At 41.6% G+C, this 24,277-nt stretch overlaps 3 protein-coding genes across 13 annotated transcripts in view; 1 reads left to right on the forward strand and 2 right to left on the reverse strand.

Annotated features, from left to right (window-relative positions):
- The window catches only part of plppr2a (phospholipid phosphatase related 2a), a 167,508-nt gene that overhangs the window by 63,138 nt on the left and 80,093 nt on the right, over window positions 1-24,277 (forward strand). For 6 of the 7 annotated variants that reach the window (XR_011689743.1, XM_071474585.1, XM_071474576.1 and 3 more), the window contains one exon: window positions 19,632-19,777. The gene's annotated coding sequence lies outside the window, so the exon portion shown is untranslated. Of the gene's footprint in view, window positions 1-19,589; window positions 19,778-24,277 lie in introns of those variants that run through there. The other variant, XM_071474580.1, reaches the window with a different exon arrangement.
- Window positions 211-7,804, reverse strand: LOC139618560 (uncharacterized). Of its 4 annotated transcripts, XM_071474572.1 has the most exons (6): window positions 7,622-7,804; window positions 4,496-5,788; window positions 3,260-4,207; window positions 1,830-1,912; window positions 1,207-1,266; window positions 211-550 (listed from the first exon to the last, which is right to left on the reverse strand). In XM_071474572.1, the coding sequence occupies exons 2-6, from the start codon at window positions 5,727-5,729 to the stop codon at window positions 449-451; spliced, it is 2,427 nt and encodes an 808-aa protein (XP_071330673.1). In that variant the 5' UTR covers window positions 5,730-5,788; window positions 7,622-7,804; the 3' UTR covers window positions 211-448. The 4 variants fall into 4 exon arrangements, with proteins under 4 accessions (XP_071330673.1, XP_071330670.1, XP_071330672.1 ...); XM_071474569.1 differs by having other exon boundaries at window positions 3,260-5,788; window positions 7,622-7,800; XM_071474571.1 differs by lacking the exon at window positions 1,207-1,266 and having other exon boundaries at window positions 211-547; window positions 3,260-5,788; window positions 7,622-7,799.
- LOC139618561 (paralemmin-1-like) overlaps window positions 9,238-24,277 on the reverse strand; it is a 34,699-nt gene continuing 19,659 nt past the window's right edge. The window contains exons 2-8 of one of the 2 annotated variants that reach the window (XM_071474574.1): window positions 20,914-20,965; window positions 19,584-19,664; window positions 15,913-16,031; window positions 14,926-15,067; window positions 13,928-13,952; window positions 12,669-12,749; window positions 9,238-11,949 (exon numbers count right to left, since the gene is read on the reverse strand). In XM_071474574.1, coding sequence (XP_071330675.1) covers window positions 11,072-11,949; window positions 12,669-12,749; window positions 13,928-13,952; window positions 14,926-15,067; window positions 15,913-16,031; window positions 19,584-19,664; window positions 20,914-20,958 — 1,371 coding nt within the window. In that variant the 5' untranslated portion in view covers window positions 20,959-20,965 and the 3' untranslated portion in view covers window positions 9,238-11,071. Of the gene's footprint in view, window positions 11,950-12,668; window positions 12,750-13,927; window positions 13,953-14,925; window positions 15,068-15,912; window positions 16,032-19,583; window positions 19,665-20,913; window positions 21,424-24,277 lie in introns of those variants that run through there. The other variant, XM_071474575.1, reaches the window with a different exon arrangement.

Genomic DNA, 24,277 nt, shown 5'->3' on the forward strand with positions numbered 1-24,277 from the left:
AAACTTAATTGGAAATCTGCAGTGGGATCTCATGGAGGAAGAAACTCACAAAAAGACATCATTATAACATTGTATACTAGTTTGTTGGGCTGTGTGTTGAAATTTTGCATCCCCTCAAAAATCCAGTGGGACTACAGTATAGGGGCTGTGTTGTTGCTCACATAACTAATTTAACAGAGATTAAAAGATAAAAATGATGGAGAGACCAACTGAGGTGATACTTTTGCTTTAATTATCCGCTGAATAAAACTAGTGTTTAAGATATCAAAAAAGCATGTTTGACACAGATACAAAGCAGAATTAGAGGAGCCAGAGAGAATTTAAGCTGGAACTACCATAAGGATATTGGTTATACTGATTTATCTCTGCTTAGATTTGTGCAGCTCTCTAGCATTGCAGATCATACATATTTTATGTGTAGTGTTGAAGACATGCAGGGTGGCCAATATCAGTTCTTTTCCTGTGATGGCTGCCCGTTGATCAGGCCGGACTCCCACCGTTGCCACAGAGGAGCCTTCTGACCTCCTGCTCTGTGAACCTTTGGCTCCTGCTGTGGGACAGGACAGAAGGAAGAGCAGGATTTAGAGAGGGGGGGTTAGTATCACAATATACTGTATATGTTGTACAATATAGTGAAATGTTCACTTGTTTCACACTTGCACAAGCAGAGCAAGTGTGAAACTGTGAAACAGTGAAACTCCCTTTTTATACCATTCAAGAGAACAAAGAAACCCCTGTTTAGCTGATAGTAACCCATGACAGATATAAGCAATATTTGGAAGCACTTGGCCTCACATATATCAGAATAGTAATAATGTGAACACAATACAAACACATTACAAAGTGCAAAACATGGTCACCATCTCCCCTTCTGTTCCTGAGGTACAGCATCAAATAATGGCCAGAAGTGTTTTAGCCATAGACTGTACATAAAAAGGTTTTGGCAGAACATGGAGGATGTCACAATAAAGTTGACCTTTGACCATTTGAATAGAACATGTTATCAATTAATCATTTTATCCTAGTAGACATTTTTATCAAATTGTGTTATAATTATGTATGTATGAATTATTGGGTTATGGCCAAAAACATGTTTTGTGAGGTCACAGTGACCTTGACCTTTGACCTCTGTCGACAAAATTCTAATTAGTTCATCCTTGACACCAAGTAAAAGTTTGTGCCAAAATTGAAGAAATTCTCTTTTACTGTGATTCCTGAGATATTGTGTTCAGGAGAATGGGACGAGTCAATGAATGGATGGCCAACCTGAAAACATATCACACTTTTATATTGCTGCCATATCGTTTTCATATATCATAAACAACAATCATGTAAAGATAATATGTAAGGATGTTATATAAGGATGATTTCACGGTCTCATGCAAGACATTTTCACCAGATCAATGTCAGAACCACTTGTACTAATCCAAGAATTCATAAAACAAACAGCATTTCTGAATACTTGTTCAACTATTTTAGGTGCCAACCATGCAGGTTGATAGGATTCAGAAAGCTGTGATATAGCAACATATTTAAAATTCTGTTTGAATTGAAGCTTTATTTTTTATGGGGTAAACTTAACCATTAGTAGGTCGTGCTTTCTTAGGCTTTTCAAAACAATACATAACACTGATAAGGTTCTGAGAAGATGCCAAGAACAGAAACCTTTTGATGATACTCCATCCTTTCCCTGAGCTGGAGAGAGTATAACATGATACCACCCTGTGTTTCTGCCAGCGCTGTGCAAAAAACAAATGCACAGATCTTACAGAAAGATGATGAAAACAAAAAGAAGCTGTTTACAGTAAATAGACCTGACGCAGCATCACCTGTGTCTGCTCAGATTTCTGGTCTTTCTTGGGGGGCGGTGGCCAGACCCGTTCCAGTTTCCCCCTGGACTGTTTTCTGACATCTAAATGACAGGAAGAAGAAATGTGAGTTAATATGAAGGGGAGAAAACTCCAGGAAGTAATTTTACTTTAATTAATTGAGCATTTTTATAAATTTAATGAATCTCTTTTGTTTGTCTTCTCTAAGGTGAGTTGCAATTGTTAGCATATCTGGCTAACTAGCTTATTACCCGCAGTAGTAACCTGAGCCTTATATATCCAAGGCCATCTGCATTTTATACTATATTATTCTGTTATTATTCTATTATTATTATGTTTTAAAAAACCTCTGTTTACAACCAGCACATCCACTGTGTAGAATCTGTGTAGATGAAGCAGCTCCAAGGAGCATGAAACTCCTCACTGTGCTGAACTGCCCTGTGTGAAGACACCACCGTAGCCTCATCTTCCTCACCTTGAGTCAACCCACATATCATTATTCAGCCACTGAAAATACTAACACGGTGCTACATAATGACACACTCCCTGGTTGGTTTGCACTGTTTACTCAGGTCCTCAAGCTCTCCTGCTGGGTGTATAGGCAACAACAGCACACATGAAAAAATGCAGACAAACTGGGCATACAGATTCCTTTCATCAAGACGTATCAACCGTCTTAAGTCATTCCTGTTTACACAACACTATAATCGAACCAGAGCTGCCCCTGGCTCAAGCTGGAGCACAGAGAGCAGCCTTCATGTTGTCACATAGCCCGCTGGCATCTGCTGAGTCAGATCAGGCTGCAGCAAGAGTGATGTGTCCTTAACCGCCAGTGACAGGGTTGACACTAAGTTGTCGATAAGACTCCTCGGATAAGGCTATGTGATGCTAATGTAGAGAGGCATTCATTGAAGTGCTAAGACTGAGTGTCAGAAGGCTGGGATGTGCAATGAATGTAGATCTAAGTGACTCTTATCAGACATACTAGTATTTACATGATGCTTCTCTGCAACCTGATGGAAGTGTTTCATTTTAATATTTTCCACTTAAATTTTATTAACACTGTCTGTAATGTTTACCCACATGGTCAAATGAGGTTTCATTAAAATATTATTAATTTGGAAATTGTTTAATTTAACCAAATTAAGCTCCGCAGTGCTCACAGTTACACAGAGAATCAAACAGTGATGAAGCGAGTGCTGACATCTTCCACTTCAGTAAAATTAGCAATACAGCATTATACATACCACTGGATTCTAATCTATAGCAATACATCCTACTTTATAAGCTGATCATATGATTCAGTGTGTAAACCTACTGGTAACCAGTGAGTAGTAGAAATATAAAGGAATAAAATGCAAGTACATGTACTTCACAATTGTACTGATGTATGAGTGAATGTAAATGTTAAATGTCTCATGTAGACTGACCTGGTATGAGCGTCTCTGAGAAGCGTGACTTTTCTTCCTCTTGACTGTTTTGCCTATTCTCTCCATACAGAGTGCATCTCTGTCTGCGCAGCTCCTCCTCTCTTTCTTTGGCCTCCCGGATGTCCTTCTCTACCTCCGGCTGCAGAGCCAGGGCCGGACGCAACTTGAAGAAGGGGTTGTGTTTGAGGATGGGAGATTCTTGTCTTGAGTTTCCCTCCCTTGTTTTGCTCCTAATATCCACAGCTGATGTGGAGACATCAGTGCTTATGGAGTCCATGCTCCTGCACAGGCGTGGCTGTTTGTCTTGTTTTGGGTAAGGAGATAAGCGTGTTTTGTCTCGTGCACCCCCAGTTGGGCTCTTCGATCTAAGACTTTCAGAACTTTTCTCCCTCTCAGAGGTGGTAGATTCGTACAGCCTGAGGGAATGTGCTCTGGAAACAGGGCAACTTTTGACGGAAAACATCTCCAGGCTACGTGTGCGCTCCAGCACAGAAGGATAAACATGACCTTTTGTCAGTGTGGTAGGAAGTTTCCTGTGCCTTGTTGGACCCTCTGTGTTATCCTGCTGGAAAGCCTCAAACAGCAGTTTTGTCTCTTTTAACTGGCGGACCTCTCCTTTGCTGTACTCTCCTGGGATCTTCCCCTGGTTGACCAGCACCAGTTCTCTCTGAATCTCCTGACTTATCTCCATCTGCATCTTCTGCTCAGAGAACTGCCAGTCGCTGCGCTGGCCTTGGTCAACCTGGGGAGGGAGTGGCTCAAGCGAGATGTTTGTCTTAAAGGGAATCTCCAGTACATCTGGATTATCTGCAAGATTTAGGATACCTCCAGCCCTCTGCAGGTTTTGCCTCTCCTGCCTCTCCATGGAGCTTTCAGCTGCTGAGATTTGGTGTCCAGCAGATAGACTGGGGATTTCAGTGGCTTCATGGGGGTTGATTGGAGACAAATCTGCAGACAAACAACTGTCATTTTGATCATCATCAGAGATATCTGCCTCTGTTCTGACAATCCTCTGGCCCAGTGGCTGTTCAGGCATTGTGGACAAAGACATCCCTGCTTTTTCCCTGTCTTTACTCTCATTCTCCTCATTCTTCTCCTTTTCCATCAGTTTCGTCCTTGCTCCCTCATTCATAAAAGTGTGAAGCCTACTCTCTTCCCTCTCATCTCCACCTGTCAGATTCACTTCTCTTGCTTTCAAATCATCTGCTTCTGTCTCAAATGCATCCTTTTCCTCACCTCTCATTTCTTGGGCAACTTGCTGGGAGGTAGAAGGGCTCTCTGACTTATGTACGTCGTGTCTTTGCTGCACCAGTTGCAGACGTTGAAGCAGGTCCTCTCCTTGTTGGATATCAGTAGCTATTCTCTTGCTTCCATCTCCCTGTTCTCCCTTTGTCATCGTGTCTTCAGAGCCTTCAGAGATGGAGAATCGTGGCACTTGTGTTTTGCTGGTGCTGCTCTCCCAGTCATTCTTTGTGAGGCTGTGGTCCAAAGATCTGGTTTCAACATGCTCTTGGTCATCATTGGTCACTTTTGCAGGAGTCTCTGGTACTTGTGGCTGATTGGTTGCTGAATCTGTCTTGCTTTGGCTGCATTTGAAGAGCTCCGGTGGCCCACGGGACTCTAAATCATCATCTTTCACACTAAGACCAGGCAGTGTTGGTATGCTTGCCCCCACACTGTCACAGTCGACATTTTCTGTCACTAGTTTTGAGTGTGTCTCAGTAAGACCACAAATATCCTCGGATTTTGTTTTGTCTCCCTGTTTATCAAAACATGTCACATTTTCGGAGTTTTCATCCAAGTTAGAAGGAATTTCCTTTGAATATTTGTCTTTCTCTGCATCAGTTTCTCTCCAAATATCCCCAGGTTCCTCATTTGATTCTCTGTCTTTAGTGGTGTTATCCTGATGGTGCCTTCCTGGTGGATCATGGCATGTTTCCATAAGACAACCCGTTCCCTCCATGGATATTCGGTCTGGATCTGTTGGTGGAGTGCGGTGCTTGTCGTTGGACAGAGAAAGGGTGTTCGTGGCCTCCTTAGCAGTCTGTGTTGTGCTTGCTACCGCTTCATCCACCTTGTTATGTGCTGCCATTAACTGCTTCTCCCCATGATGCCAGTCTAAGCCGCTGGGATTAGCTTTAGCCTCTCTGGCCTCAGCTGCCCCATTTGAAAGGGTCACACTGGAATTATTGTCCACTGTGCCTGTGCTGTCCTCTGCTGGCAGCAAATGAGCCACGGAGGATCGAGGAGGTGGTGGGATGAAGACATCATCTACGCCCTCATCATCCATCACGCTGTAGCACCTCCTGATCACTGCCCGGGCAGGGGGAATGATTTTGGTTTCATCTTTGGGAATCTCACCAGAGGTTATCGATTGGGTCTCAGGGCTGGAGTCCATCTTCATCCACAGACCACCATCGTCTTGGGAGACCTGAACTCGAAGGCTGGGTCTGGGATCTCTTGTTTCCATAGTGACAAGACTTTGAAGCACTTATGGGTGTTTCCTCTTTATTCCCCTTTAATTCTTCCCTGCTTGGGTGTAAATTTTGGTCACATGAGGAAGGGATACTGAGGTTAATAATGGAATCCATATTAATAATAACAGTAATGATAAACTATAGGTGATGAACACAGGAAAACATGCTCTTGCAGAACACATCTTAACTTAGGTAAAACCAAATTCTAATCTTTGTTGGCTTAAGTCCCTTCCTCTTTTAAAATGTGTTTTAGTTATTGTTCCTTCACTTTGACATCTCATCAGCAGAAGGGGGAAAGTTTCTCTGTGCTCACTTTATATCTCTGCTGTGTATTTTCTAGCATGATGATTTGTGATGTCATGGTCCAATTTTTGCACATTGACAATGGACATTTCATGAAATTTTAGGTCTTTTTAATGAAGTCACGGATTTTTTTCATTAAAGAACCACAACAAACACAAATTATTTTTCCATTTGGACTCTCAAAACTTGTTTAAATGATGTCCTTAGTTGGAGAGATCATATTTCACATTTCATATAATTTTGTGCTATGACTGATACTGTTTTGAGGACCTGAACTCGGCCAGATTAACAAGGAAGCCCCAAGGGAAAAATGAACTGATGAGCCCCATTATTCCCTCTGTTTATCTCAATGCATGCAGAGGGTTTCTATATTTAGATCAAAATTAATTTAGGAACATGCAATCTAACCACAAAACTGTAAAAAAAAAAAAAAAAAAAAAAAAAAGGAAAGAAAAAAGATGCACGTTATCAAATCAAAATTCTCACTAAATTAGCACAAACCAGTCGACACAGTAATCTTGGACCTTTCAGGGAATCTAGAATTCTGCTTTGCCCAGTTGGTTATTCAGCCAGCCTTGCTACAGGCACTGGGAGAGCCAGCAGTTTTATTTTCCTCTCTAGCAGGGCATACAGCCACTGTGTTGTTTTGGTGACTTTTCTCCCCCACTGTGACCTAGCGCAGCCAATTCTGCTGACAAAGGGGAAGAGTAATCGGCTTTCCTGTCTGTTTTGGCACGCACACTACGTACAATATCTGCCTGCCCGGCTGGACACCAACACTCTCATCATCATCATCATCGCCAGTATGCCTGTTAAAAACGATGTTTTTCCATCATTCTGTCTGGTATAACAGCCTTTACTCATCTGGTTAATGCCTGTTATCTGTTAGGTCAGTGCCCTGCCTTGTAACAACAATTCATCTTTACCAAAGTTGTAACCAGACATGTATTTTGTGTTTACACTGGTGAGTCATAGAAAGCATGGGTACACTCTGCAACATCACTGCACACAAATATAAAATTGTACCTGCACAATCTGGTTCCCTGAGCAGCAGGTTTAAATGAATAAGTCTATATTTACACCTGCACTGAGGGGCTTAATACCAGCCACACTGCAGTTCAGGATTATCAACAGCAGCAGCACCACAGTACTGAATGTAAAGCTCAAGCAACAGGACATATCAACGTGCCCTAATGAGCTTAACCTGTTTATTCCGCCTTCTTTTCTAGGAATGTTTTGTCATAAAGAAGGTTCTTATAGATTATTTTAAATACTATTCAAAAATATTCAAATACTGCATTTAAGTGGCATTATACATGCACTTTCATGATTCTATTATCCATAATGGCTGTTGGGTGTGTACTGTTAACACACACACACTGTATTATTCTTACAAATATTTAAAAAACACATCAATCTTTTGATGATTATGACATGATCGTCACCTGTGCTCAGGCATTTTTTCTTGCTATCACCAGACAAAGCTCTATTAAAAGCTGCCATTCAGTCTGAGAGAGAAAAGTGTGACAGAAAAGCAAACAGGTAGACACATAATGTAGAAATGCTGAAGGAAGAGACCCACCTGATTGCAGTACTGCAGTCATCTTAAGTGCGTGATAGTACTAACCTCGATGGAAATATGAATGATCCAGCTGATCTACTTAGCACCTGTACCTTCCTGTCCTCTGTGTCATGTGAACACGCAAAATCCTCTTGTGTGAAAAGCAGTGCACAGTTCAAATGACCCACAGCAACAGCGTAGTAACACAGAGTTGAATGGGCCATTGCGAAGTCTTAATGCCTCAGCAGTCGACAGATAAGAATTTAATGTTATAAGTATTCCATAATTAGCTATAGAAGAGGTCTGAATTTAGAAAAATACTCTTTTTTTGTATGCATGGATATCAGAGCATTGTAACTGTGGGTTGTTAAACCTGAATTGAGATCAAACAAGTATGTAAATGGAAGTAAGTAATATAGTCCACTGTATTATATGTGAGATTAGGGTAACAGTAGCAGTATCATGTTGTATATCCCATAGTTGGGGTTATGAGAGGTTTTCCACTCAGAAAAGTGTTTACCCTTTAGAAGTAAGTTTTTCAGGAGTGCAGATAAATAATCTTGAAAAGTTGACCGAGCCTTCAGGAACAGCTCATCTTTTCCTTTTAAGACAGTCTGTGATCTCTCATGAGGGAGGGTATTAAAAATCTCTCAGTACCAGAGGGGAACACTTGGCAGGAAGTCTTTGATCCAGTTGTGGAAGGTGCAATTTTGAGCAAATAAAAGAAACTTTTCAAGAAGTTTGTAGTGTGATGCAGGAAGATGCAGTTCCCTGGAGGGATGGTGTTTTTTTTTTTCATTTTCATTTAAAATATCCCACTAATTACCCTGGAAATAAGTGCCCAGAATTTGGAAATTAGTTTACACTTCTAGAAGCAATGGAAATTTGTCCCCCTATCAGAATGGCGCTTCATGCATAGAGGAGAAAAGGAATGATTTAATTTGTGCAAGGTACAGGGGTGATGTGAAGCCTGTAAAGTCTTGTACTGAGTTGTACATGTAAATGTGGATCTGATCAAGTCTAAAGCTGCATGCCAATCATCTTCAGTATGTACAGTTCACAAGGATTGATTTTGACATTGATGTGGACATAAAAACAGTCCACAGCGGAAACCCCTGGAAGCTGTGGCTTTTTGCGTTTATGATAGATTTCGTACTACAATTTTCATATCACAATTTTCATATTGCTTCTTTATGTGGAGCCTTTAATTATGGGGGGGGGGGTGACCAGGGGAAAAATATGGAGTGACAGTAGGTTGAATGAATATGATTTATGCTGAGAAAATAAAGAATCAAGAGTTTGATACTATAATGCCGACTTTTATTCCCCTAAAATTCAACATGGATCCTTTATTATTAGTTGCTTCTCTCATTGTTAAGGATTGATTTAAAATTGTTGGGTGGGGGGAGTGTAAATTGTCTTGGCACCTGAAGGGGACCAGTTGAGAACCACTGATCTACATGCACATCTATCTGATGGATCTTTGATGCATCTTTACACCCAGATGTAGCTATAGCCTCTCACACATTAACAAGAAAGGGCAAAACCACTCCTATTAGTGATATTGGGATTAGGGAGGTGAGATATTTATTAACTGTTTGTGTACCAAATACATTGACTAGACACTGACGAACAACAGTAGTTATATTTGAATTTTTTGATTACAATTATTGCAAAGGACAATTCAGAAATCACTGGATATCGGTCGGGCATGTTCCCACCTTCCCTACCAAACTCAATCTACACCCTAAATCTTTCCCTGTTACAAGAAATATATGGCAACCCATATGTGTCTGAGTGACCGAGAAGTGAATAAAGCGATGATATAAAGTGTTTATCATTTCTGGTGCTCCAAGATACAGCTGTCAATGTCATTACGAGGCAGGTTAGAACCTGAGACGATATATAATGCCTCATTTGCAAATATCCAAAGAAACATTCCCTGGGAGTATCAACTCTCTCTTGTAATTGCTGGAAGTAGTAGAGCATTATCATGAATCCCATTGTCCTGCCAAGAAGAGACCATAGATGAGCCAGTGCAAGGATTTTGGACAATAGGAGACATTGAGGATTTCATATTTTCCTGTCCCAGATATTTAGTTGTATCATCACTGACTCACCAGCATCTAGTTAGCTTAGTGTAGGTTAGCATAAATACTGGAAACAGGTGGAAAAAGTTATCCTGGCTCTGTTCAAAAGTTACAAAGTACGAATACTTGCACCTCTAAAGCTCACGCACTATTTCTGTCTACTAAGCTAAAGCTAACCAGCTGGTGGCTGCAGCTTCACAGTAACTGTACAGACGTGAATCCATATTAATCTTCTTGTCTAAATCTCAACAAGAAAATAATTGAGGGAGCTATTTGTAAATTTTGCTATTGCTACGTAGCCAACATTGTCATTAACAGCTGTTTACTCACCAGTCTAGAAGAAACGAATGAAGCATCAAACTTTATTCCTTTACTCACTGAGAGCTGTCTCTTAACCCTTGTCTTGAAGTCTTTTCTTCCACTGAAGTGAGCATGCTAACCAGCTAGCCCTGGCCCATCTCGTTACTTTCCGATAGCAACCCATTGTAGCCTCCAAACTTCCCTGAAGACGTAGAGCTGCCTGGAGGGCGTTTTATTACCTCTTGTATTACAGACAACCATGGATGAAGCTCCTGTCCAGTGACAATCAACACCACCACCTCCTGGCAAAAAACAACGTTCACTGGTAGAGAAAACGCACAAATAGCCCCTTTAAGCGTATTACCCAAAATGTTGAACCATTAGTTTAAGGATTTTGACACTAAAATACATCCAAGTCAGGCTTAAGAAAGTTAACATGCAAAATTTTTGTTAAATTGTAGACTACAAACTCTTCTTCAGGACATTAAAACAGTCAAAATTGATTCTGCAGCAGCCACAGCCCTGAGTAATTATGGGTAAAAGTAAACTTTTTTATCAAACAATGATACAAAAAGCCCATTAGTCTTAGAAATGTTGTGCCACAAACTACAAACAATACTGTTGCTCTTTGGCTTTTTCCATTCCTGGAGGAAACAGCTAAACATATGGAATATTTTTCGCTGATAAAGCATAGGACAAGTCCCAAGGCAGACAAAAAGAGGAGTCATTTGAGATAAGAAGTATCTGCATATCTGCAGGAGTGCATGTTGAAATTCTCAGCTTTGTCCACCAGGGGGAGGAAGTGGATTTTAATAGTCCCTCAGAGTTGCTGACAGTCCACAGCTGCTGCAAAGGCTTACAAAATACTAGATGTCTTTTTCTCTGGCAAGGTGGAGTGAAGTGGTGGGTGGTCAGAGCCAAAACCATTGTAAGACCATACCAGGTAGTGGTATATGCTCCCATATCAGTCATCAAGGCAGCAGTGTAGCATATGATGTGTAATAGAACTCAAAGGGATATAAAAACATAGGAAATGTTATGATTAGGCTGGATGAGAGAGTCTCTCTCTTCAGTCATTTTCTTACATGACAGAGCAACACTGACAGGTCTTGCGCTTGGAAGTGCCCTCTCCCACTGCTGTACCAGGTGACGATGAATTGTGGAGCTTCTTGTCACCTTCCTGACCCTGGACTTTAACTCCAGCTCCATTTCCATCCAGGGGAATGTCCTGAAATACTTCATCTTGAGACTCTTTCCCTGCCTCTTGCTCTGCTACCTCGTCTGATGTTGGTGGAGGTAAAGCTGATGTTTCAGGTCCTACGACATGTTCTTCTCCATCTTCAGTGATAATCACTCGTTCCACGGTGAGCATGCCTTCATCGCTCTCTTGGGACGTTGTAGCATCAGCGTATCCCAGGAACAAGAGAGTGACTGGGCCTTCCTCCAACCTTAGATCCTCCACATTCTGTACTTCTCCTGCTATGTCTGTAACTGCCGTGATGCTTCTGCCTTCTTGTTTATCGTCCTCGTTCCCTAAACTCACAGCACAGTCCTCTGTGCTCAGCTCAGCCTGCAAGTCATAGCTTCTGGTGCTGTCCAACTGCATATCGTTCTCTTTTGACATAGCATGATGGGTAGAAAAAGACACAACTTTTTCCTCTGGAGTTCTGCTGGCTTCTGCATGTTCAGTCTTCATCTCTGCCTCTTTCGGCGTGACTGTGACTTCATCCAGCAGCGCTTTCATCCCAACCCCATCGATCACACTCAATATCTGCCCAAGCTCTTCAGTTGAGGGTTGACATCCTGTCCCACCGACAGCGTGGATACTCTTCCTGCCATCGTCGAAGACTGTGGTAGCCGTCGGAGCATCAGCTGGTGTGGACATGGGGGCCACTGACTTGACGACGGTGGTGCCTGTCTTGGGGTCTCTCTCCACCTGCACCGCCAACATTCCCAGGACTAAAATACAAGAGATAGAGCAGAGTTCAAATTATGATAAAACGCCAGAGGCAAGACAACTCTCAAATTACAAATAATTATTTAACTCATTTGTTGTCCAGGACAGGTCCTCATTTTGTCTAATCAAACTCTCCCTTAATGTGTCATAGGCCAGAGTTTATTTCAAAGGTCAGAAGTACAAAGGTTAACGCTGGGTCTGCAACAGAGCTTTGTGTGAGAACATAGTGACACAATGAGCAAAATGCAACCGGCATTAAAAATTAATGAACAGGGAAAAAAAACCCCAAAGTGGCTAAATATAACATTGTTCTCTGGCAGTTCACCTCAGCCCCATTGTTAAGTCATAGCCTGAAGGCTGAACTTGGACAGAGCGACATTATATAAATGAGTCATCATTGCAAGAGTAGAATGGAGAGACTAAACAGCTGAGGATATTCTTTTGCCTAAATTCATGTTCATTAAGTCTCATATTTATCCTTTCAAATGGTGAATATTTTAGGTACAGTCCAGCCCTGCCAAGCCACATAAGTATGAGGGCTGCAGTCAGACAGAGAGAAGTGGCAGTTATAAGTAGGTAAACTGCACATCAGGAGACTGAAACCACCACATCTAGAGCCAGAAATACTGAATGCATGAGCTCACCACTACAACCCTCTAATTACACATACATTTTATAGATGTTCAGTATAAATTATGTTGCATTACAATACAGACTTTACCTGATCGGCCATCTTGCCCACTTTCATGAAACATCCTTTGTGCCATTAATATGGAGAAGTGATTCTCAGCCTCTTTATTCACTGAAAAAAAAGAGAACATATACATTGCACTGTATGTGTTAAAGTCAAATTGAAATTCTAATATATTTTTCCTAAGAAATAGGTTCATCTCTCTCTCTCTTCATACTTTTGTTATGACTTTTGTGCCTTTTTGGTCCAACCTGTATGCTAATGAAACTTGCGTTCTTGCCGTGTTGTGATTTGGATTATAGGGTGTTGTGCTTAGGAGGGGGGACTACCTGTTGCTGTGAGTTCGAATCGTCTGATCATTTGCCATCACCACAGCTAGACCAATGAAAGATACAGCCAGCGCTAGTTAAGACAAACCCAGCACTGGGCTGTGCAGGAGCAGCCATTGACTCAACAGGTCTTGAAATAACATGAGCAAAAAGTAACATGTGGTGGGAATCAGGGCTAATGTTAGCAAGCTACGCTAACTAGTGTCAACTTTCCCTGTGGAGTACAAACTTAACCCTACAATGGGTCCGTCTGGTCAATGTTATGAAGAAGCTTAAATCACTAATTATATGTTGGCGATTGAAACTAAATAACACCTTGTATCAACTTTCATAGTTTTTACAGAGCTATGAGACTTAACAGCGCACCACGTACCGCTGTACAAAAAGTGGGTTGAATTCAAATTTCAGCTTGACTGTAAAGATCAAAACAAATCCATGTCATGGATCCTAATTTTAATCTTAACATTTTTTGAAAGAAATCTGGGGCAAACTAATTCTTGCTATTCTGTCTGTTTACTGAATTTCCCAACTCTGCCAAATGTCTGTACTTTAGTGTCAAATGCTTTCTGCCTTTTGTCAGAATTGTCTGTTCTGTTATACTCTCACGCCCTTTCCGCTTTTCTCTGCCCTATCTCTACCAGCTGCAGAAAGAGATAGGACAGAAAGGAGTTTGGTAAACTTTTGCCCTCGTGGTGTTCTTGCACAACAGAGAGAGTCAGATGCAGGCAGAATGTAAGTCGTTCTCTTTCAGTCAAAGCAGAGCTGTTTCTCAGCCGTGGCTTCATTCTGTCACCCTGATTTAAATGACTATTCTTCATGCTAAGATTTAGTTATGGTAAATTAACATCTGTCAAGACAGAATAGATTCTAGGAAGGCGCAGTCATGTTAGAGACAGAGAGGAGATGGAAGCTGATAGTAGGCTAATGATGACTGCAGTTCAGCTGACTCGGACTTCTTACCTTGTGCGTCCTCGTCAGCGGCAGCCTGCGGGTAAAGAAAAGAGACAATTTTAAGTGCTCTCCACGGTTAGACACCTGAAACAGTGCGTCACAACTGAGTCTGCAACTTTCACCACATACCTCCCGCCCCTTTCTGGAGCCCACCCCAACTCGTGCCCTGCCATAAATATTTTACAGTCTTCATCAGAGAAGTGTTGAACTAAGAGGCGCTGAGATTATTTTGCCCAACAACCATGTCTGTCCTGCTGTTGGCTGCTAATGTTAGACTGAGTCACACATTTGGTTAAAGTTCATTAGCTATGATGCATTTGCTTGATGTAAGAAAAAAAAAGATGGACTGCAGTATATAATAAATGTAAGTTAATAGTAATGTATTAAATGATACGTTCAGGTTACAGTGGAAAAAATCTAACTGCAAAACACAGAAATTTGTGTTTGATATTATTCATCAACACAAACAGGCCATTTGTTTCAGTATTCAGCAAATTCAGGGAAAAGTTCTGGTTTGATTTACTCCTGCTGTGAAATCATGTGGTGGCACAGTTGTGAATCTTTTATTCATGATATGTAATTGGAGGTATTTACATCCCAGTTGTACAGGCTGGTAAAATATTTCCTGTTTGTTGCAGTGTTTATTTATTTAACATTTATTTAACCACTGCCAATGCACTGTGGCGTGGCAAGAGGCCAAGCCGAGCACCATTTGACCCTTATTTTATATTCATTAATGGTTTAGTTCAGATTTTTAAAAAGTTCAGGCTTGGAGGAGAATTTAGCTGCTGGGGATGGGGGGTGTTGTGTTTACTGCCCATCTTAAACCTTCACAGCATCTGAATTCACAAAATACTTTGGGGCTATTTATGTCTCTAAATTCTCAAAGCTTATTTTGCTAGACAGCATGGGTATTTTTCTGCCGTATATGATGAAATCTCCCAGAATTTGCGATACATCCGAGCTCCTTTTATCTGTGTGTGCATTTCTGTCTGTACTGTACTCACCTGATAGTGGCTGTGTGTTCCTGCTGCAGCTGTACAGTTGACAGACTCTTTGTTTTCTTCTTGGGAAGCTTGTTCCTCTTTTCTGGCATCAGCTGCCTCTTCCTCCTCGTCCTCAGGCGTCTTTTGACTTTTGGTTTGTTCCCTGACGCACCAACACACACACACACACACACACACACACACACACACACACAGATTGGCGCAGACATAAAATGTGTCAACACAAAAAGATGCACATTAGAGCTCATAACATAAACGATTCAGAGCAGTGGACCAAGAAAAAAGAGACATTGTGTGTGTGTGTGTGTGTGTGTGTACATGTGTTCATATCCTAGGCTATAACATGGCAGCCTTCTGTTTGATCTCGTCATGGTCAGTATAGGAGTGTATCTGTGAGGCCAACACTGTACTCTCTGTTTCATGGCAAATATCTCCATGTTTAGAAATAAACATGTGAACCTCACATATCTTTTCTGTGTGCCAGCAGAATGAATATTAAATAGACCCTAAAACCCTAAAAAGCCAAATTCTTGATTGTGCAAATGTGACCTTTATTGTCTCATAAGATATTCAGTTTGTTAACTTCATTTTGCTTTTGATCAATAAAGGGGTTTATTGATATATTTTGGTGTAGAAATACAATATGGAGGCTACGCCCCTTTACCCATGGGGGTATTCAGAGTCCAGGTAGAGCAGTACCATAATGTTTTTAACCACACGTAATTGCCAGTTTTTCCTTATTTGAAGGCTTATAGAACCTTTATTGTCTTTTTTCTAGTTATAGCAAACAATCAGCTACATAAATATATATTGTTTATTTTATACTGTAAATATCCTTGGATCCCTTAGTCTTCTTGGTTGGACTAGAATTCTGCACTCATCACACCTGGAGCCTCAAGGCAAGCTCAGATCACAGGATTTCCTCTGTCATCTCTAATGTTTGTCAGAGGCAGTTTATGTGAACGAAGGTGGTAAAATGTGGCTCACTCTGCTGTGTGCTCGTCCGCCTCGTCCTGTAGCGGAGGACCGGTCCTAAAGCTGTCAAGTGTCAGAAGGACAGGAGGTGGAGATGTTTCACTGAGCCACTGGTCCCTCAGGTACTTTCTCTGTGTGAGAATGTGAGAAAAAGTCAAGAGAAGTGCAAAGATTGAGTAAATGAGACGGGGACAGATGAGCACGAGAGAGAAAACATGGAAGGGTCAAAGCTTTCCCTTTTCACACAGTTTGCAGTGATGATGGCGGCAGATTTACCATCAAAGTCTTAATAATTGTTCAAACAACAGAGGTAGACAGACACACGTTTCTCTTTTTGAGCCAGCGACCATAGATTTTGGCACCGCTGTCACTAGCAGTTGGATTTCATCAGCTGTAGCTTAGTAGCTAATGATGCAACCCTTAGCTGCATGAGTTCATTGTTAAGTTGAAAACGCCACTGGCCATGTGGCTGACTGTTTCCAGATGACTCATTTTAAAATAAGAACCTTGTAAATGGATCTTAATTGTGTATTTGGTGGCTGAATAATATTATGCCAAATGTCTGAGGCTAAAGCTATGTGTACAAAAATGTCACCATCCTCACAAGCTGATGATCGGTGTGACAGAGCTGGTATTGTGAGGAAAAATGATCAGTTATTTGATTGTAGAATAACTCAGTTTGGCTGCTTAGCTTACACACTAGTTTGTATTTTGAAATGCATATTTTCATTTTTAACTATACAAGAGATAAAGCAGCTGCTGGGGCCTCGGACAGTCAGTGGTTTGATCCCTGGCTCCTCCAGTCTGCAAAACAAACACGCTACACACCAAAATCGTCTGCCTGTGTGAAGGTAGAACAGAAGTGGTCATTCAGGGGATCAAGATACACAGCCAACCACCTGGCAGCAGTCCCCTGCTATTTTGGCCCCTCTACAGACCGAGCCAGGCCTGTGGTGCTGCCATTTGGGATCTAGCTGAGGATGAGTAAGGCCAGCAGACCGCTGTTGTCTGAGAGTGATAGTGAAAAGGTTTCACAGCTCTGTGCCACTGCCCCGAGACCCAGACATCCCGCTCCTTGAGTGAAGATGCAATCTGTCATTCACGCCAGGCTGTGGCGTTAACGAAAGTGACAACCTGAAACCTGACAATGCCTTTTTTCAACAAAGCTGTCTTATCTGAAATACCAGAGTGGCTCCTCTGTAGGGGTTACTTTAAAGGAACATTTTGGGGAAAATCCCTCTTCACTCTTTTACCCAGATTATATGAGAAGACTGACACCACCCTATTGTCTGTAGGGTTATTATGAAGCTACCACCAGCAGCCAGTTAGCTTAGCGTACCATGAAAACAGAAACCAGGGGAAATCTACTAGCTTGTCGTAGCAAAGTCCAGCAACCAGATCTACAGCTACAGATCTGCGTCCCTGTCTTGGTGGATCAGGCCAGTAAAAAAAAAAAAGAAAAAAAAAAAAAAGCAGGCAGTAGTTGGAGTTGAGATGCTGAGAATACCATCATCTCCTTTGGGTTTAAGTTGGAGAAACAGACAAATTCTGCCTCACATTTGGTGGCTACAAAGATGAAGGAGGCGTTGTTGTATCTCTGGGCTAAACTCATTCAGCTGCAGCAGGGATGGCGTGTCCCTGCCGCTAGCGATGCACATGCCCTGAGGCAACGCGTGGTTGGAGAAACAGAAATGTTTTGTGTACTGTTTGTGTGGGAGGCTGTTACAGTGTGCATGAGGCAGCACTGGGCTACCGGCGGCATAGATAATGTAGGTTGTTATGTTTTGTTCATTTTCAAAAGAGCATGTCCTGTAGGGAACAGGGAAGCAGTTAATGGGATGCATAAAAGCTCAGTGCGAGGAATCCCTAACGGACATCTTTCTGTCATCACCACTTCCTCTCTTGCAGTGTTTCTCACTTATTACTTTCAACAAAGGAACAGAACAGTCAGCATTTTAATGAAATGTATTTTCTGCTGTAGTTCTAGGTTTGACCTACAGTAGTAATAAGGAATCTCTGGTTCAGGAGCCTTCAACACATGCAGCTGAACTGAAAGCTACTCGCTCTCTTGTTACCGGGTGTAAAGTCCAAGTGACCCCACCCTGAACACTTGAGCTGAGACGTCAGCCAGTGAGCAGCTCCTCTTGGCAACAGTCAGAAGACATGACATGAGGGTGGGACACAGCAGTGGTCAGTTTTTAACATGAAGCAGCTGGAGAGGAGTGTAAACAATGAAACAAGCCGGGTCGGTCCCAGCCCTCATTTTCCACTGCAGTTACAAAAAAGGTTCTTATCTATTAAAGGAATAGTTCGGCATTTGGGAGACACACATCTGCTGTCTTACAGAGTGTATGATGAGAAGATTAATATCATTCCTGTGTGTTTATGGTAAAGTAGCGCCCAGCAGCTGGTTTAGCTTAGCTTAGCATGAATCCTGCAAACAAGGGGAAATGTTAGCCTGGCTCTAGTAACACTGTTAGCTTTATATTTTATCAAAATATCACAAATTTTTCCACAATTAAAATCACAGTGTGTCATTTTAAAATCTTGGTTTTGTAAAGATGAAAAAAACAAGATATTGTTTTACTTAGTGAGCTTTAGCTTTATCAATCTTGTCACCTAACTGTCATCAAGGAAGCAAATTTATTTCCCAAGTCAAACTATTCTTATAATACAGAAGAATCTGTTTTCTAAATTGTTAGCTAGTGAAGCTAACTACCACATGTCCTGTCTTTCTAAGCAAAGAAAGCTTAAAAAGTGAGCTATAAAATGTGATTTGTATTTAGCTTTAGAGGTGTTGGTAGGTGGATTTTGTAGACTCAGGGATTCTGTCTGAAAAGATGTAGTTATTCAGTAACTGTCTGTACTGCAGATGGAGCTATTTGTAAGTTTTGTTATTATTACATAGCCAAAGTTAGCATTAACAGCTGCTTACTTACCAGTTTTGTCAAGAAGTGCAACTAGAAGGAGACGGCCTCTGAGCAGCGCTACCTTTTCAGAACAGACTAGACACTTAAATGAACTGGTATCAGTAAGTGGTGGAAAGGCCGGCTGGACAGGGGCTAGCTGGTTAGCATGCGAAATCCAGCAGAAGCAAAGAAGTGATACAAATAGAAGCAAAAACATTGGTGTTGCTTTCCACCACTGGAGACAGCTGTTGTTGAAATTTGATTCTGGTAACTGGTAAGTAAACAGCTCTTAATGCTAACGATGGCTGTATATCAAAACTTACAAATATCGTCTTTGACAGTGAAGAGCAAATATAATATTGAAATAACAGTGAAATTAAAATATTCCTCATTTTTCTGTGGACCCCACTGATGGTGCACATGCACATAGTGTGTGTCTGTGTGTGTCATTTTCATCTTAGTGTGTGTACGTGCTGTTCTGGAGTCAATTTAGTAGGATTTGGATGTGAATAAATAATTGCATTTTTTTAGGGATTTTTATTTATTCATATTATTAAAGTAATTTGCATGCAAGTAGACAAAAAATTAAACTCATGGCAACACTTCAAAAGTAGCTGATTTCCACAGGAAAACCAGACCTGGCAACCCTGCCTCCACTCCATAGCCTTTTGCAGCAAACACTGATGTAACATCTGTATGTGACACAGGCAGATTAAGAGAAGCCACTGGCAGTGTTATCACACCCTGTTTGAACCAGGTGTGATAGATGCCGACCTTTTCCTGGGCCGTCTTCAACCACTCCTCCTCTGTCTCCCTCCTCAGCTTCTCCTCTTCTTCCTGCTGTCGACGCCTCTCCTGGTGACAAGAGAAAAAGTGATAGCCTTTGAAAGAAAGAAGATGGTGAAGACTTTTGGAGCAACTCGGTCTTTCCTGTGTCAGCTGTTGGGGTGTGTCACCGAAAATAGCAGGTAATAACTAGGCAGCTGAAGCACAGTCCTATGATGTGATAATGAATTTTTGGAGTTTAGTGAGACCGTGACACCAAATCTCATACCACAGCAGATAAAGCAGGATGGCAAAATTCACCGTTTCACAGTGTTTACTTCATGACTCACTCCAGTTAGTGCTCCACTTGCACCCAACTCTCCCCACATTCCTGCTAAAGCTGCAGAAAGTGACAGACTGTCTGTGCTGCCTACAAACATTTTATTCATCATGTGAGAATAACATATCCAGCAAGTCAAGGTCTGTTTTCTAAAGCACACATAAAGACCATTTATTAAATTTTCTAGGAATGTTCTCACTACTTACCCCTCACATACTCTGTCAAGAGTCTTCTTGGAAATTACGTTTTAACAGCCAAAAATTTCCTTGAACTTGAATTAGTCCAAAAAAAGCAGATTATTGTGAACTGAAACAACTGCAACTGCTGTATTTTCTTCTACTAACAGCAGACAGAACTTAATCCGAGAGCACTGTCCTTATGGTGGTGGGTTACACCCGCTTTTTAATATAATTCTGTGGTAACTCCCCTCTGCAGTCATGGTCCCTGAAGACAAGGACTTCTTCTGTGTGAAAGCAGAGAACTGAGGCAGACACAGGGTGGGGTGGGGGTGGATGGGGTATTTTTAGGGGACGTGACCGTCAGATTAAAGCAGGGTGATACAGCTGGCAGAGAGCAGGGATGCCGAGAGAAATAGTTCAGTGACACAGCACATTGTATGCATGCTGACGCCCTATCTGTACTGTTAATGTAAGCTGTAAACATGCTGAGGTCCACTCCAGGCCTGTGCTGTCTACGGTGAAGTGGGTCACTTGTGTTTGGGCTGATTTTACATCGCAGAGAGGTCAAGCAGGCTACACTCAGGCCCTCAAACCTTACATTTCACAGACCAGTGATTATTGGCCAGAAAGCTAACTGGGGAATGTTCTTTGCATGCTCACTTCAGGCTGTGCAGATCAAGTGAGACCGTTCCACTGAAGTGACATTATACAATGCTGTTGCGGTTATATTATTTTGACATGAGGTGAAAGTTCCAGTTGGATTAACTCAGGCTGAAGTGGACAGGAAAAGAACCAAAGTAAAGAAAAAAGACATTCTCACCGCTATGGCTAGCAGCCTCTGTTGGTACGTGTCCGCCTCATTCATGCTTCACCTAAAACATACAAAACAGAAATTAGTGAAATTGAGAAAGTAGAGAAAACATTAGACAGAAAAACAGTTGAGCTGTATTATGGAGAGTTGTCAGACAAGAAGACGAGTCAATAAAATGTGCTTTGAGATGGGATTTAAAGCTAAGACAGTGTGAGCAGACCAAACACTAACTGCTCCAAAGTCGAGGAGCCAGTACAGCAAAAGCCCGATCACCCTTTGACCTTAACTCGGACTCTGTACTAACAGCTAACAGCAGATCCCACCTAACCCAACAGACCCAAGAGGCCTTTTGGGACAATGAGGGGTTAGAAGTTCAAAGTGTTACTCTGATGTTCTGCACAGAGGCTAAAACTGGGGTGAGGTGAGGAGTCTGTTGGGTCTTTGTTGGGAGCCTGGCTGCAGAGCTCTGCAGTCTGAAGCTGAGCCACAGTTCGAGCATTAAAGTGGATAAACAAAGCCTCACAATAATCCAGGAGTGAAGATATAAAAGAACTGATCATTTTCTCAGTATTTTTGTGTTGTACAGTAGGTGTCTGGATTTGTGTACAGAGGTGTCCAGGGCAATGGATGAAGACCTCAGTTTTGTTAGAGTTTAACTGTGAAATATTTCCTGTAACCAGTCTCTCACATCAACCAAGCAGCTCTGTATGGCCAGCTTGTTGAACTCTGTAACTGTGTGTCGTCTTCATAACATCAAAATCAGATGATATGGTGCCGGATGATGTGACCTGATGGCAGCACACCGTGAGAACAGAACTAGTTTGAGAATTGATGCTTGAGATGTGAAAGAATCAATTGAAACACTAGAATGACACTCCATGGAGCACAAACATCCACCAAGGCCAAACAATCCAAAACATGTCTGTCAGATCCAGATTATTATCTGAATATTCACCAAATTGTACAAAGTCTTAGACTTCAACACTGTAAATATGTCAGATTTTACATCAAGATCCAAACATTATTTCCTGAGAAACTGCCAAGAAATGTTGAAAAATACCCCATCCCTCAATGTTAAGGAAACTGATAAAACAATTCCTGGATTTATTAATTAGCAAAACCTGATCAACAGTCTCAAATGCAGCATGTGATGGAACTCCTATGATATCGATGAGGGAGTTTTCACGTGACATTGATGTTGTAAGCGGAAATATTTGTTGCAGCTTGATGTGCATCAACAGGTTAACTAGTGTAATGCCATCCCAAATCTGAAGCTGTCCCCATATAAACCATAGACTGTATATAAAGATGGACGTAGCCTGGGTGATGTCACCCATAGGTTTCTGAGGAGTGATTTTGAGGCTCAGAGTGGGCTGCTCCACTGTCACCATCTTGGCAGTTCTTGATTCCACCTAACTCCTGACTAATCCAAAAACTAGCAAAGAGGCAGAGCGTGTGTGGAGCCGAGACTTCGGTGGATGCTGGTTTGTGGCAAGGATGCTCTCACACATCTGTCACTCAAAGTGGCCACACCCTCAATTATTAAGTCTTAATAAAATTTCAACAGGTGTTATATAAAAATTCACCCCTGTACAGTTGTCATTCAAGGAACTGCAGTTTTGGTACTTCTGTGCCTCAGACCTGGAGGTTGCTGCTCGATATAAACCTCACAGGCACATACACCAATCCTAAACAATGACTTCTGTCACATTGTCACATTGTCATGTTGTCATGTTGTATAAGGAATCTCAAGAGAAGACGTTTGTCTCTGAGCTGAAGGGCTCGTGGGTATGACTGAACCCTCCTTTGCCTGGATTCCATGATATCATTACGACCTTGATTACTATGGCAGCTGCCACTGGGGACTGGGATAATGTGACATAATCAGTGTTTTCATATCTATCCTACAAACAGTGAACTATTGTTTTTTCATTGTCTAATTTATATATTTTTATTTATTTTATAACCCTAATACTATCTAAATATCTAAAGAAGGAAAAATTACTTCACAGATGCACTAAGGTCAGTCAACATTAATACAGAACTATATCCAGATTCATGCATCCCTCAATAAGTCACCTGTAACTCTTATGTGAGCTGTTTCTGTGCTGCGTAGCCTGAGAATGCTGTCGTTATCAAGCATAGAGGTAATTCTGACACTGAGAGGCTCTCTTCTGATTGGCTGACTGTTTTCTGAAAAATCTAATAAAAATATATCAGATTTCAGGTAAACACTCAGAGAAACCAAACCCTGAAAGGTTGGATGATGGGTCCAGGTGGGCAGGGCTTGAGGCATGGCTGAGGGTGGTGACTGCTTTGTTGTGACATCACAAAGTTATAGAAATTATTACAGCTTGTTTTAAGGCTCAGTTTCTGAATACAGGCTGTGTGCATTTCTCTGTGGACTGAGGCTTTGATATTTTCACAGTATTAATATAGAACCTGGACCTGCTTTGAAATCAAAATCTCACTTTATACAATATGGGACCTTTAAAACTGATAGTTTACAATATGGAAGAAAACTGCACCTCACTTCTCGGATCAGTTTAGCTGCAATGATATCAACATGACTGGATGACAGTAAAGCAAGCTTTTGTCTTGTTCCTGTCATTGAATCCCGTGAAGAGTCAGTCATCGGTTAATCTCTCTAAATAGTAGTTTCCAACTTCAGGCTGTCACAATCATGTCAAAACCTTTTCTTTCATTACCACTGAAGATATAAATCTCAGATACTGGTCACAACTTCAAGGTTTCCTTTTTCGAAAAGACAAAGACAAACAGCAGAGCACTTTTAACAGCCATGACTCATACACAAGTATGAGCATATTCAGCTGCAGATTAAAACACAGTTGGCTCACTGCATGAGTGTTAACAGCAGCAGGACAGTCAAAAGAAACAACAGTGCCCAAGTGTAACAGTGCTACTCATTCAGGTGATCCTAGAATCTGAGGGGCCCGAGCAAAGAAGCCCTTTCAAGAATGCCACAATTCACAGATGTTCCCTGAATGCCTCATATGCAGACATGATTAGATGCTAGCTACAGCACCGATCATCAGGAGCACCACTCAGGGGGTTTTGGGGCAACAGCAATGTGCTGGATAGTGTCTTTATGGGAGGTTAAAGGGGGTTTATAGTTGTCATTGCAAAATGTGTGTTTACGTCTCCTGACAGTGGATCTCTGTATCTCCACCACACTGAGATGAGATGAAAGGTGTGTTTACTGCAGCTGATTTCACTGATAAGCCCTGACAGAGCTCACTGAAAGAAAAGGGTGACAAGGGGCCACAAACTTTGCCAACGTTCAGTCTCTCAGAGCTGGCCTCTGCTCCATGTTAATGAGGACGCAAATCCAAAGAGGTATCGATTGATGCTT

The sequence above is a fragment of the Trachinotus anak genome, unplaced genomic scaffold (assembly GCF_046630095.1).
Source record: "Trachinotus anak isolate AG129_WGS33_773 ecotype Australia unplaced genomic scaffold, CSIRO_AGI_Tana_v1 ptg000003l, whole genome shotgun sequence".
In the NCBI taxonomy this organism is placed as follows: Eukaryota; Metazoa; Chordata; class Actinopteri; order Carangiformes; family Carangidae; genus Trachinotus; species Trachinotus anak.

Bases quoted from the DNA above. Each gene is read 5' to 3' on its own strand.
- LOC139618560 (XM_071474569.1), bottom strand. From the start codon at position 5,729: ATGGAAACAAGAGATCCCAGACCCAGCCTTCGAGTTCAGGTCTCCCAA. The intron at 1,267-1,829 runs GTGATGCTGCGT...ATATGTTTTCAG, and splicing joins AGAAATCTGAGCAGACACAG to GTTGGCCATCCATTCATTGA. The intron at 551-1,206 runs GTAAAAGAGAAT...CCTGTCCCACAG, and splicing joins ACAATATCTCAGGAATCACA to CAGGAGCCAAAGGTTCACAG.